We start from the raw sequence: 15,712 nt of genomic DNA, 5'->3' as shown, positions 1-15,712 counted from the left end.
AGATAGAGTGATGTGTGATGTACAAGTGAGGGGACAACATGATCCACAGGAGGGTAGGAAGGTTGTGATGGGCCTCTTGTTCCAGAGGTCTAATATATTGCCAGTCCTTTGTTTTACATGAATAAAGTTTTGATTTGTACCAAACAACAATACCTTAGTAAGTTACTATGTATTTTAGGTTCTTTACACACATTTTTGCCGAGATCTTGTGTTCTTTTTCCTTAGTATGTGTGGCGCTGTGGCCTGATGAGCAGAGATGCTTGTATGTGGCTCGGTAATATAGGAGACATATTGTTTGGGTACAGTAAGCGTGGCGCATCAACACATGGCAGTAAAACATAAACACAACAAATTATCACTGCACGTTTTCCCATATTACCAAGGAGGGGGAAGGGCTGCCATTCCCTCAAGTCATTTCTGCAGAAACCCTCCATTGACTGTGCACTACTGATCCAAAAAACAGCCCAGTGGGTTTATTATTATTATTAGGTTATTATACCAGTGCTTATGAATTTTTTTACCCTTAGGCACTACTTTAGAAAATTCTCCAAGATTTATAGGGACTTACTAAATGGTATAAAACAAAAATCAAGAACAAATATAATGAGCATCTCCGTGCTTGCAGGATATAGAGATACACACACAAGTTCCAAAACTCACAAATCACACCTGACAGGAAATGATTCATGGAATAAAAAACAGACCTGGCCTTATCCTTAAAAATTGCTCTGAGTAGTAATTTTTCAAACAACTAACTTCAAAGAACACAGAATAGGGTCAGCCAGTACATTCAATCACATAATGCAGTTTAATGCCTATCGCCCATTTAAAGTTTACGGAGTCAATTTGTGGGTTGGACCAACAGCACAAACCTCCAACAACTTCACTATACCAAGAGACTGCCCCATACCTCAATACCATCAAACTCCACATCTTGTACAGAGTCTAAGCAATCAGCTAGAGCAAAGGAGTATTAATGTCACAGCAAATACAAAGGTGTAATAATAGTACACAAAGTGCTGAAACCAAGCCAATTGATTTCTCCTCACCTCCTAGATTGTAAGCTCTTCAGGGCAGGGTCCTCCTCTTGTGTCACTGTCTGTATCTGTCTGTAATTTGCAACCCCTATTTAATGTACAGCGCTGCATAATATGTTGGCACTATATAAATCATGTTTTTTATTATTATTAATAATAATATTAGTATTTAGCAGCAGAACTCGAATAGAGAATGTAAGACGAGCCAATATTGGATACTTACATCACAACCTATTGTTTTAATTGTTGGGGTTGCAAATGACAGGTACAGACAGTGACACAGGAGGAAAAGAGGATCCTGCCCAGAAGAGCTTACAATCTAGGAGGTGGGGGAAGTAACACACAATAGAAGGGGGATATGTCGTGTTCGGAAGTTAGGGTTTCAAATAACAGAAGAGAACAGGTAGGCGATTTTGAAAAGATGGGTTTTGAGTGCTCTTTTAAATAAGCAGAAAGTAGGAGCAACCCGGGAAGGAAGAGGAAGACCATTCCAGAGAGTTGGGGCAGCTCTAGAAAAGTCTTGGAGTCGTGTGTGTGACGAGGTTATGAGTGAGGAAGTCCGCAGTAAGTAATTGGAGGAGTGAAGAGAGAGGCTAGGGGAGTATTACAGACCACGAAGCCCAACACATTGAATAGTAACATATTCAGGGTACACTAACAGGACAAAAGAATAAAAGGCAAAAGGAAAAAAGTTAACAAACACCTGAAAACAATATATTTTTATATCTTATTGGGTAGTAGGGTCAACAGAAGAAACTTCTCACTACTACCAGTTTTTTGTAAATGAAGCCCAGAAGATGTATATTACAATATATATGATATACACAAGCAGACAGGAGAGTCCTGACATACCATATACAAGCAGGTTTTTTTATTTAAACCATCTGCTAAGATAAAAGGCATTGTCTCTTAATGCATTTCACACATAAGAACTCAAAATGAATTATATTTAATTACAAGATTATGTGGCCACCAACTGGAAACAAGTACAAAAAACATATGTTATTCATATACAAAGTGGGCAAAAGATAAATATTTCGACATTTATTGTTTTTCCCTTGATAAGAGCAACAGTCTATAGTCTTACAGAGCACACAGGTAATGTAATCATGATTGCAAACTCTAAATTTATTTTTACATTTTATAAAAGGCAGTTGCAATACAGAATAGTATAAATGGTGCATTTCACACGTTTGCAGTACAAAACGTGTGTACTTGTATATCTACTGTCCACAGTGTGAAAGTTATAACTCTTAATCCTATGGATAATCCCTGGGATCATGTTCTGTCTGCTGCAAGTGGAATGTCCGGTCAATGATGTCACCCACAGCGGGGAATGCCAGTGATCTCTTCGATACCATGGCAAAAAATTGCCATATGTTGTAGTCGTGTTACCTGTCAGAGGGCCACAGCAGGGATGTTAACAAAAAAGGGGTGAAGAGGAGAACCCAGGCTCTGCTCACCAAGACATTTACAAGTCATGAAGCCAGCAGGACCTTTATTTCTCCTGAAGACTGAATGGCTGCTTCTGTTACAGAATAAAATCTATTTATCTATCTAATAATCTATTTATTCATTTAGGAGAATTTGTTTTTTTTTTAAATATTACTCTAACATTTCTAAAAGTCTTGGTAGATTTTTAAAACATGTTAAGCTTTTTTTTTAAAAATACTATTTATTGAAATGTTACCCCACTAATACATTCAAATCACCAACCTAACAGAGCAAGGGATTTTATATATATAGAATATTTTGGACCTTTTATTAATTGATTAATTCAGGGTTGATGCATGAAGTTGAAACTGATGTTGAAGTGGTTATCTTGGGCTGTTGTGTGGTAGCCCCAGACCATTTCTTTTGAAGAATCCCACCAGGTACTTTATTGCAAAAAAGTGATGTCCCATCTGCAATAAAAATACCCTCACCTGCCTGATCACAATTGCGCATGGAAAGCTTTTAGCAGAGGGGACAACGTCTCTTTGTGCATCAAATAACTGCCTGATCACAGTTTTTTTTTTTAAAGGGGAACTTTAGTTCTGCTTTAAACTCCCTGACTTATGAAGCACCTAAAAAGTATAAAGGTAGTCCCCGAGTTACATACGAGATAGGGACTGTGGGTTTGTTCTTAAGTTGAATTTGTATGTAAGTGGGAACAGGTACGTTATTTTAATAAATGCAATTAGGACAGATTTTTGAAAGGTAGCGTGGTGTCAGTTACTGTAAAAAATCCTCACTGTGAGTAAATCCTCACTTGTGAGTTTGTTTTACTCATTAAAGAGTTACAAGATGTTACAGATCAGCTCAGCTCTTAAGACGAATCAAAACCTCAGCTGTGTTTAGCAAAAGATTTCTTCTACAAGTCATGCAAAGGCCCCGTTCGTATCTAGCAGTCGTGTGTGTGTCAGATGTCCTTAACTCGGATGTCCTTAACCTGTATTTACAACCATGTGAGGTATCTATGGATATACTAGAGATTGTAATAGATTGCAATAAAGAAAACAAAGTTTAGTTCTGTACTCATGATTCTTCTCTACATCTCTGTTTTGGCATTACGTGACAGAACATAACTGCTCTTCTACAGATGAGCGATAAAATTCAATGCATGGAGGTTGTTCTTCATGCTTGGCAAAAAACCACAATCAGGAGTAAGTAAGTAAGTAAGGAGCTAAACTACCTACAAGCAAGTACTTGGGACACAATTACTTTGTATTGTTCTGCATGAGGTCAAAATAAACACCACTGCCACAGTCTGACTGCATTTCATAATGCAAGCCTACTGACAGCAGGAGGTTTTGCAACTCGTCAATGCACAAAGCACCATAGGTATATCCAGTGCAGTGTTCTCCACAGCCTCTTTTAGCCAGCAGCACCACCCGGCACTTTTCAGTAGCCAGCCGGATATTTTTTGGAGGTTACTAAAGAATTGGATAGTTTAGAAAATAGATGGAAGCAATTACAAACCTTAGCTACCAAAGGCAACACCACCCTTTAATTTTTTTTCAGGGTCAACAGTGTCCAATTTAGGTGAAGTACAGAGACCACAGGCCTGATTTAGCCATCTGGCTCCAATCAACCCATAAATATCTGGAGTTTATTCTTTCATAATAAAAAGATCCTTCAAGAAATTGCAGCCGATTACAAAGAATAATATCTCCTACTCCCCATATGAGCACACCCTGACGCTGGAATCTAAAGCATGCAAAAGGTCCTGCACCTATGTGGGAGGCAAGACTTAGTAAGCTGTTTTCTGGGAACTAAATAAAAAAAATTATATAACTTTAGGTAATGTTTCCTTCTCTGTGAACATTATTAAATGCCAGGCTGAGTTAGCAAAAGCAATGCAAGTCTATGCAATATATATATATATATTATTTATATATTTTATATATATGCACTCAGATCTTCTCATTTAAAAGAGAACTCAAAACTCATCTTTTCAAATTCACCTACCCAAATTCTTCTGTCTCCTAAACCCTCACTACTCACCCACTATTACATATCTCCACCCTTATTGTGTGAAATGTCCCCCACCTCCTAGATTGTAAGCTCTTCAGGACAGGCTCGTCTCCTCCTCCGGTGTCCCTGTCTGTATCTCTCTGTCATGTGCAACCCCAATTTAATGTACAGCGCTGCGTAATATGTTGGCGCTATATAAATCCTGTTTTTTAATAATAATTGTAGGGGAGCTAGGGCTGGGAAAATGTTGCATAGAACATTCTGGAGCATTGTAGGAGTCAACACACTACAGGGAGTAAGAACAGGGCTGGATTAGATACATTTAAACATCTGGGCAAAAATGATATCAGGGCCACATTGGCTGAAACCCTAAAGGCCCTCTGACCGCAATAACAATTTTCTGGTCTTTCTATCTTTCTTGATTTACGTCATCTAAGGGTTTTAAGACTTTTGCAAGACTTAAATTTTTTTTAAAGTTTGGAATAGTAAACCATGATTTTTTCATCTGTAGGATATAAAGGAGAGAAGACATCGGAAGACAAAGTGAAGGGGTAAAAAGCTGGTGAAGAGGCCAATATACTGAACATTGAAAAAGTATGTTATAGTAAAGAAATCCAATGAAAGATATTTATGTCCTTTCATCAGTCAGTAGGAGTAAAAACTGCTCCTGTATCAGTAAGAAAAAAATGCAGTGCAAATAATAAAAAAATAAAATAAAAAAAAGTGATTTATAACACCACTGCATTGGAATCCAACTTCTTACACTCCCACCACACAATGCAAGCAGCAACATCAGAGAGGAGATAGGGCTTTACTGCTCGATTTGACCCAACCCAGAAATTGCCCAATATTATTATTATTACGGGTTGCAAATGACAGATGAATACAGACAATGACACAGGAAGAGGAGAGGACCTTTCCCCGAAGAGCTTACAATCTAGGAGGTGGGGGAATTAACAGTTTAAATATGCTGAATAGTAACATTCGGTTATGTGTCAGGTGTTTTCTTTATATGTACTAATGTAAAGTAGCGCTGTAATATATGCATGTGCTACATGTTTTAGTATTGAAGCAATGGTGGATTGGTAAACGACTGCTATGTACTACCAAGGAGGAATTCCACTTACTTATCTCCCACCTGCCTTCTCTATAGAATGGGTACAGTGTGCATGAAAGATCATTTCCAGGGACAATCATCCAACATTCACCTGACATCATTATATGTTGTTCAAACCATAATATAGGGAAGTATTTAGAAAATAAAAAATTGCCTTTGCAAAGTATTACTGGCAACAAACACGGCATGTGCAGCGATCAGGCAGGTAAGAACAGTTTATTGCACATCACCTGTCCTTCCTGCAATAAATACCTGGCTGCCACCAATTGGTCAAAGTGGGACTTTAGTTCCACTTTACCAGTGTCAGGACTGTTCATTCCTATTGCCTGGAGCTATTTCAGCTTATTATCTTTAGTGAAACCACAATGGAGTGGAAATATTGTAATTATGTTAACAAACCACATAACCCACTACAGGTAAATAGATGAATGTAGGTTTAATAATAGGGTAAAGCAATGGAAGGAGGAGGGGGTGACGGGAGCAATTTAACTGGTGTGCCTTGCAGCATATCACTTACATCTTTTTATTGCTTCAAAGTTCAAACAATATGATTCATATATAGCACTAGAGAGGTAAACAAGCACAGAGGAGTATAGGACACTTCATTTTATATAGTGAATCCCTTTGCACGGAGCTCCCAATCCCATATACTGATGTCAATGTATTAGGTGCCTAAGGCTGAAATATGTCACTGCTCCACTTAGCAGTGGAAACACCCAGGTGTGACAACGTTCCACCTGTCAAGATTTATTGTGTTTCATGAATAATGATTAAATCCACTTAGCTACTGATCAGATTATATCTTTTATTTTCCATCCTATGCCTGAAATATGAGTGGTATACTACTATGGTGTTTAACACCAACCCAATTAAATTGAGAGAAACAATACAAGAGCCTACAGTGCACATTCACAGTAGAATTTACAACTTGCCTGCTAACACCCTGTCATAATCAGGGGTACCTAAAATACACATAAATTATACCAGAACAAGGCAAATTCTAGGAGCGAGGTACCCAACACCCACACAAAGCAAAGGCAAAATCAGATAGCTGTACAATACATAGGGGTTGCAAATGACAGACACAGGAGGAGGAGAGCACCCTGCCCAGAAGAGCTTACAATCTAAGAGGTGGGGGAGAAATCAATTGGCTTGGTTTCTGAGGTGGGGGAAGTATCACACAATAGAATAGCAAACACACCTGGATATCGACATATTCTAAAAGAAAATGCCATCTATCAGGCCAGGCCACCTGCTTGCATTGCTCCGTGGTCTAGTTCTGATATGCACAGTGACATATGTACACAGTGTGTCCAACCATACGCAGCAAGCTGTGATGCATTGTGTGTTTCAACACGTTTATCTCATAGCACCATCAGCTTTGTGCTACAATCATTCTTCTTTGGGACTGGACCAGTCAGCAGCAGTAACTCATTTATTGATCTGCTTTCACTGCTTTTGGAATATTAGTCCCATTCATTTCCGATTCACATCTGTGCACTGCAGCTTAGTTCACCTAGAACATACTGCATGTTTGGGTCTGTGTGTACATTTCCACTAGACACAAATGTAAATGAATGACAAACTCACAAATAGTGGAAAAGACCCATAGTACTTGCTAGAAGGGATCACTAGAATGAGCCTGAAAATTGTTGGTTCTGCCTGAACACCAGTCCAAACCTTCTATGGAAAACCTGTAACGAATACCTTGGCACTGGTCACATGACCTGCTATTGAATAGGGCTCAGCAAAGGCACATATTTCACAACTGCAGTTATGTCAGATATGTTCAGTGCCATGACGCTGCTACCATGACTTTTATTTGTGTGTGTGTGAGCTCAATGCTAATTACATAGGATGTGATGAGAAGCCTCAGGCGGCAGCTGCCATGCTTGGAGTGCTTACTAGTAGTGACATTACTTCCCTACAACTGATATACAGCCCGGGAATCAGATGACAAAAACTTTCTGGAGGTGCCCCCTGGGTGTTCTTGTTCCCCTCTAGCATTGGGGAGAGGAAATCAGATTTGAGGTGCCCTTGTGTGTTCTTGTGCTCCTCTAGCAATGGGGAGGGGGAATCAGATCTGGGGGTGCCCGCTATGTGTTTTTGTGGTACTCTAGCAATGGGGGGGGGGATCAGATCTGGAGGTGCCCCCTTTGTGTTCTTGTGCTCCTCTAGCAATGGGGGGGTCGAATCTGGAGGTGCCCCTGTGTGTTCTTGTGCTCCTCTAGCAAAGGGGGGGGGGATAAGATTTAGAGGTGCCCCCTATGTGTTCTTGTGCTCCTGCAGCAATAGGGAGAGGGAATCAGATCTAGAGGTGCCCCCTGATATACAGCCTGGGAATCAGATGACAACCTTTCTGGAGGTGCCCCCTGTGTGTTCTTGTGCTGCTCTAGGAAGGGGGTAAGGATGGCCTTGTACAATTATATTACATACAGTACAAGGAGGTGTCCTATGAGCCAAAGGATTTGAATTTCTGCTAGATCTATGATTTACCCAGCTCTGTCACACCGACTAGTCTGGCAGAGAACGTTTTCCTTCCTTCCTTTTGCTTTCATCCTCTCCATCACTATTTAGTAACTGAACCGTGAAAGATAAAGCAGTTGATAAGCCCATTCCTCTGTTACACTGCTCTTTCCTCTTATCAGTGTGCTCTGTGCACTACAGCTGGCTGCCCCTTTGCTCTGCTTCTTCTTCCTCTAGCCTATGCCCTGCTGTATAAAGAAGACAATAACAAGTTAGGTGGTGACACTGCATTACAAATTACACTTAATGATGTGTTAATAAATACAGAGTTGCATTCATTTGTGTGTTTTAGGTGGCAGGAGTTTGGAATTACCACGCTGAAGTATAGATGCAATAATAGTGATTGGGTTCACATATTCCTGAATACTGCAATCAGTGACACTGAGACCCAGTCTTGGCTACAACTGGAGTCCCCACAAGCTGAGGGGCCCTAAATGGTTTGGTGCACCTCTCTGTCCCAATGTGTGCTGTATAAAGTAATGCTGAAATACAGATTTGCAGCAAATTTGAGCATCACACAGGGACACCCCCCCATGTGAAGTCATGTGATGTCAGGGATCACATGACCAAGAGCAAACTATAACAAATGTAAACCCTAACATTTCCTAATTGCTCCATTTATTTAAAATTACCACCAAAATTGAGCAAAATCTACCTGAGGATCCTACCAGAATATTAGCAAGATTATAACTTCTGCATAATACGTTGGCACTATATCAATCCTATTTAATATTATTAATAATAATAACAACTTCCTGTACAAAGCCCAACCCTGCCCGGGGCACCAGCTGTGTAAAGTGTTAGAAGGTGTTCTGCATGCCCAGGGTGACAACGCTGCTCTGCTATAGATCCAGTACAGTGACAGGGGTTGTCAGTATATGACAGGAAATGTGTTACTAGCAGGATCACTGGGGGACATGAAGGGGAAAAAAAGAAAACAAATGCAGCCACCACATGGAAGGCCAGTTAAGCTGCAATATGTGACATTTTTGCTTTACTGTAAAGGGGGTGACAGATGTACTGGGGTGAGAAAAGAGGGGAGCCCACTCAATATCCTGCACCAGGGTACCCCACAATCCATCCATGGCACACAGCATTATATATAATGATTATAATCATACAAAATAAATGCACAGTGCACTATAATAAGGAATTCTTGCTGCAGGAAGGAGCAATATATGACAGGTCATGTGACCATGACATTGGGGTGAGCATGACATTGGGGTGACCATATGTGAGGAAACAGCCACCCCTCCCCCCATTGCTCCCAGACAGCCCAGGAAATCATCTGTCCCAATGGGCACTGCACAACGTTCGTTATGATACCGCATGTTAAATGCAAACGATTTGTATTATGTCTGCTGAGATTTGCACACTTTGTCAGTTTCAGTGAAGAATGATAAATAATTCAGATCCAGACCCTAAAACATGAGAGGGGTACCTGCTGTGCAGCTCTTCCATCCCCCATGCCCTGTCCCACCCAGACTGCACTCACTGTGATGGTGACTTCATGCTTCTTCAGCCTGGATTTCAGACTCTTCATGGCTAAGGTTCAGTCACAAATCCAACTTCCAGCCCGCAATGTCAGAGCAGATCAGACATCTCCCGGCTCCTCTCCTCGTCCTTTCCTCTCCTCACACACTTTCTCTATGTTCTTTCCCTGTCTGTAAACCTCTCCTCTTCTTCCGTCCAATCAGGTTTCTGGAATGAGGAAGACTGACTGATTTCTAGCCAATCGCAGCCTTCCAAAAGTTTAGAGGCGGGATTTCCTCTATAAACTTTTTTTACCCCTCTGGCTTTGGGACACACCTTTCGGCGGGAGGGTGACGTCACTCAGGTGTACTGGGGAGCCAGGAGGGGGCGTGGATAAGAGAGAGGCGGGGCTACAGTATATAGAACAGATATAATGAGAAATAATGGAGTTATGTGTTATAAGTAGTAGAGTGTACAATGTTCCAGTGTTACATATAGCAATGCAATATCTATCTTTAAAGAGGGGCTTTCACTAAAACAACCTAAAAAGTATGATCCTGTTACTTAAGACTTTGCTACTTCCATGGTAAAAGCCCATAGGGCTGCTTAATGTTCCCCCTTAACCCCCCTGATTTTCAGGTATCCACTTTTATGCCATACCCCCCTTTTCAAACCATCTACTAATAATAGGTGGCAGTGCACTCCAAAAAATTATGATCCTACTTACCTTACCACCTGAGGATGCCACAGTCCTTTTAAAAACATTCCCATGTAACACTAAGCAGATGAAATCTTGTGGAAAGTCAGTTTGTAATGCACTGGTGTTTCCTTGCAAGATTTCTTCTACTCAGCATTCCATTGAAAGAAGAGTGGTGACACGCCTAGGCATGCAGAAGGCAGGGGTTAGATAAATATAATTCTAATTTCTTTTTGCATTTTTCACCTACTTAAAGTAAATTTTAGATTTGGGGATGAGGAGGGGCTAGACAGTGTAAGCAAACACTTTAATGACAGGTTCTCTTTAAAGTATTAACATATTGTATCATGCACTAATATTATTGTTATAGGCTCTCAAAACATTGGAGTAGCCTTGTTTTTTTGTCAATAGTTTGCGTTTGACTAAGGCCTCTTATCTGCAGTAGTTGGCCCTTCCTGGCAAACTGCTGGTGTGTGGCCAAGACTGGCAATCCACACCGCACATACCACATTTGCACATAGTTGTAGCCACGGTAAGTTCCTTCTAAAACAGGAGTGTCAAACTCAAATACACAGAGGGCCAGAATTAAAAATTTAGACCAAGTCGCAAGCCAAAAATAAGTTTCTTGGAAATAATCATATAGGCAACCAGAGATAAACGGAAAGCAGCAGAGGACATGTTAGGAGAATATTTGTGCCCACTATTGTCTATAGCTGTAACCATAGTAGTAAATGTTGGATCAGGATATTGTGTGGCAACAGGGTTACTGTCCCGAGATACAAATTTAGATAAATCCTCTGCATATTACTGCATGCTCTTCTCATGTGTTCTTGTTTCTTCTTATTGAAATTAATTGTTTTACTTAGCCAGATAATGCAATGTGAAACCAAAAAAATTGCTGCATTCATTTGGTTTCACATTGCATTCTCTGGCGCAGTAAAACAATTATTATTGCAATAGCTCTATGATAATTCCTGATAATAATAATCCTGATAATTCCTGAATATTGAGTTTACCTGTCAGTATAAAGTCCGTGGGGCTCACGCATAGGCTGCTGTTCAATCGACACAAGTGATGCCGGTAATAGAATTCCCAGCATCACTTCTGTCTATAAAATGCGGGGCTACGCATAGGCAGAGAGGCTGCTGGTCTAGAGACACCAGTGATGCCGGGAATTGTAGTAGCAGCATTGTACTCCTGTCTATAGGACAGCAGCTTAATATGAATTGCAGCTGGCCTGCCGTTACTACAGATTGCAGTGGCGGTGGGCCAGCTGCAATTCAAATTAAGAATTCTTTTGGCGGACAAAAAAAAGGACGTGCCGGGCCACAGTATGACACCCCTGTTCTAAAAGAAACCACACAGCCAAAAGCGACTTGTTACTTTCTGCAATACCCCTGCAAACCGTCATAGCCGCATGCACATGAGTAACACCCTTCTTCCCATCATTTCAATGCAGTGTTTTGTGGGCTTACTCAATATTTTTCCATCTTGCTTCTGTTTGTAGTCATTTTTCCTTTGTCGTTCTTCCTCTAATCCCCATGAATCCTATCTATAACCCAGAATCTGATCCTCAATACTTTGTTTTCGTGCCTAAAGGCAAAACGTCTTCCAATACGCATACTTAAATTTCCACCTTTTATTCCTGACAGGTGTTTATATATCTTTTGTTCCATTTAGTTCACATAACATGAGCCACAAGGCCATAATAATAAATATATCATATTTTACCATTCTTGGTAATGTCCAAGGTATATTGTTTCCTAGAACCTAAACAAATAACTCTCTCATATACTACAAATACTCACATTTGTTAGATTTGTTTTGTTCACATATCGTAATCAGATCAATGTAACCCGATGGAGTGAAATTACTTCTGGTAACACAATAATATATTGTTATACTCCTTCTTAGAGATGTATTTATAAAGCAGGGAATCTGACATTCCCTCAATAATTTCCTGGTGGGAATGCCAATAAAACACATGAACCTGGAAGATTCCCACCAGGGAATGTTTGGGAGAATGTCAGACTACCTGTTTTAAAAATACAGCCCTGAATGTATTTTTGTTGTAACCCAACATGCTAATTTATAGGATACCAGTCATTTCAGGAATTTGTGTTATCTTTTAGTTTATTACAATACAAAATATTATCACCATTTCTTGACTTTTCATACTCATAAGCCGTATCCAGGTCTTTTATCTCAAACCCACTGCTCAAAAAAGATGTTGGTTCAACTATCCTGCCTCTGCTTTGAAATCTTGTTCTAAAGTTCATTCCTGTTCTGTAATCGCTGACTATAAAGCATTTTTCTAATCGTTAATTTAGGATAAGTACTTACAGCATGTAACATTCAAAGCTGTATGCTTTTATTATAAACATATATGTGTTTCCCTTTCTGAAAGCCAAAAACTTTTTTCTATGTTTTAAATAGAATGGGGAAGGGTTAAAACACTGTCTGGTTTATTTGCTGTTTGTTCCTGTATGGCTGTTTTTCCACAGGAAATGACAAGGTTTCTTTATAATGTTTGTTGTAAAGTGTCTCCATTGATAGCTTTCCCTTTTTTTCCCATTCTAGTGGCAGTTCAAAGTTGTTGACTTACTTCTTTCATTCCTTGTGATATTAGTGATCAGGACAATTACAAACAGTGGATTTCTCCAATAGGGGCTCAGACTTCAATAAAAACTTGATAGAACATCTAACACTCCCTCATCACCTCAATCTAAAACTTTAAAGCAGGTTGCCTTAAGTCCTACTTTAATATTCACTAAATTATGAAAGTAAAGAAATGCTCTGGTAATATAAAATATGTATGTCAAGACAAATATATTATTTTATATGTCAAGACAACATTTGGTACAGGTCCTAGATGTCCACATTTGATGAAAAAGGTCCCCCTCTTGCAACTGTAAACTACATAGATGGAGTACATGATGTGCCCAGAGCACAATCCTTAAACTGACAGTTTTAGGAGGAACCTGAGCACCAATGAATGTTTTTGATCGTGGTGTGACACATCCTTTTCATCTAAAAAATACATCTAAAAAATACATTTACCACTCCCCCACCTATTTAATTTGCGATCTCCGAATGATCTCCAAATCCAACCTCACCAAAGTTGTACATTTAGGTCATATAGCTGTCTTATTAGGTGAGATGTATCCCTCACTTCTGTATGAGGGTAGTCTCAGAACATGGGACTTAAATGGCAACCTATGCAGATTTTCATTCTTTCAGTGAGAGTGCTTTTCCCAAAATAGATTTTACATGCCTGCAGTTGTCATCCATTTTTCTTGCTCTGTCAGTTTAGATGGTAAGCTGAAACACCTTGCCACATACTTTCATTGGGACTGAGGTCTGAGCTTTGTTTGGGGGATTCTAAAACAGTTTGGGTCTACACATTCTTTTACTTTTGGGTGTTTTTTTAGGGACTTGAAACCACTGCCCCAACCTCAGCAGTATTCCCTTCCTTTGAATAAAATATATTAAAATAGAAAGGTAGAGTATGTTCTGCCTCATGGAGTGGAGATGCTCACATTGGAATGCAAGGGTGGGCGGCATTCTAGATTGAAAGCTCTTCAGGGCAGGGTCCTCCCCTCCTCCTGTATCAGTCTGTCATTTGAAACTCTTATTTAATGTACAGCTGTGTGTAATATGTTGGTGCTATATGAATCCTGTTTATTAATATTAATACATTCTAGATTTGCAGCTCAAGGGTCACTGGTTTAAAGCCGCATACACACTTGCAATTATAGTCGTTGGAAAGGATCTTTCACAATCCTTTCCAACGACTAAGCACTCCGCGATGCATGAATGAGTGCTGTACATACAGCATCGTTCTGCTCTATGGAGAGGGGAGGGGGAGAACGACAGAGCAGCACCCCACTGTGCGCTCTCCCGCTTCACTTGAATGACGATAGTTTGTCGTTCATCATCAGTGGATCCGCCATGACGGTCGTTCATACGATGAATGATGGGCTCTGTACACACTTCAGATTCTCGTCCGATATCGGCCCTGAGGCGATTATCAAGCGAGAACCATTGGAAGTGTTTATGTAGCTTAAGTGTCAAGCAGGACACTATCTGCATGAAGCTTGTATGTTCTCCCTGTGTTTGTATGTATGTTTCCTGCCACATCCTAAAAACCTGCTGGTGGATTGGACTTTAGACTATGATTGTGGTAGAGACATATATTGTGAACGCCTCTGAGGGACAGATAATGACATAACAATGGCCCCTGTAAAGCACTGGGTATATGTTGGTGCTTTATAAATATAAACTGAAGTGTCTGTGCAGTAGAAAACCTTTCCTCAGAATGAGGTAAGAGACAAAAGGTCTGAGCATACCTTCTGGGAAATGGATAAAAGAAGCTTCTGCACTATTGTTGTAGAGGCGGAGGTAGCATGGCTGAAAAGTATCAGTAAGGTAACAAAAACACAAAGAAATGGAGGCCTTCGAAACCACAACAACTATACTATGGAATGAATGGAATGTGTTCTATTGTCATGGTAATGAGTGCTGAGTAACTTGGCTCAGTCACATGAACAAAAAAAGTTATATTTGCTCCTTTCAGGGTGACCCAATATGCTGTTACAGAAAGGGTAAACGTGTGCTACTTGGAAAACTACTCAGCCAATTGATCATAATAATGAGTAACAATTAAAATAGTTTTTTTTACTTTTCTGATGATTTATCCCAAGCGTGTGTTATGTTTCATATTCCTATGTGTTTACTTAAGAACAATACAAGCAAACTACCGAAAATGTTTCAGATAGGTTGTGACAACAAAACACAATACGTGTCTGATTATAAATCAACTACACTGAACAAAAAACTAAAATAAAGGACTGCAAATAGTTGATGTAATCTATCTCAGTGTAGTAAACTTTTTGTGCCCTATTTAATAATATCGCTAGCAAAACACATTTCTTGTTCCTGTCTCGTCTAATAGGAATCATGGAAAATGAAAGGGGGAAGAGAAGTAAAGACATTTAAAAGGACAACTATTCAAAGTAAACAATAGAAGTATATGTAAGAAACAAGGTCTGAAAGCAATAATGAACTCAGTAAAGTGAATATGCATCTAGAGAAAAAATAGATCTTAATGACTAAAGCTCTGAACACACTCTCCATCAGTGTTTCTCAACCAGGGTTCCTCGAGCAATGAGTACCGGTACTTTGTGACTCTCAGGTCAGTTTACCTTACACCAATGATCTTTTTGGGTATCTGTAAGGGTGATATTCTTCCTACTGACCACCACACTAATATACTGTAATCTACAGAACAGGGTTTCCATAAGACTTGAAAGTAATTTAAAGGGTCCCCCCATGTTAAAAAAAGGTCAAGAAACACTGCTCTAGATAATTGAGATGAACCATTGTGATCAGGTGAAAATCTAGATG

At 39.7% G+C, this 15,712-nt stretch overlaps 1 protein-coding gene across 1 annotated transcript in view; it reads right to left on the bottom strand.

Annotated features, from left to right (window-relative positions):
* The window catches only part of UACA (uveal autoantigen with coiled-coil domains and ankyrin repeats), a 49,497-nt gene extending 39,720 nt beyond the window's left edge, over positions 1-9,777 (bottom strand). The window contains exon 1 of the mRNA XM_072399121.1: positions 9,632-9,777. Coding sequence (XP_072255222.1) covers positions 9,632-9,679 — 48 coding nt within the window. The 5' untranslated portion in view covers positions 9,680-9,777. The remainder of the gene's footprint in view (positions 1-9,631) is intronic.
* Between the last annotated feature and the right edge of the window lie 5,935 nt (positions 9,778-15,712).

The sequence above is a fragment of the Pyxicephalus adspersus genome, chromosome 2 (assembly GCF_032062135.1).
Source record: "Pyxicephalus adspersus chromosome 2, UCB_Pads_2.0, whole genome shotgun sequence".
Taxonomy (NCBI): Eukaryota; Metazoa; Chordata; class Amphibia; order Anura; family Pyxicephalidae; genus Pyxicephalus; species Pyxicephalus adspersus.
Note: the sequence above shows the minus strand (reverse complement) of the source record. Positions and strands in the feature narration are given on the sequence as shown.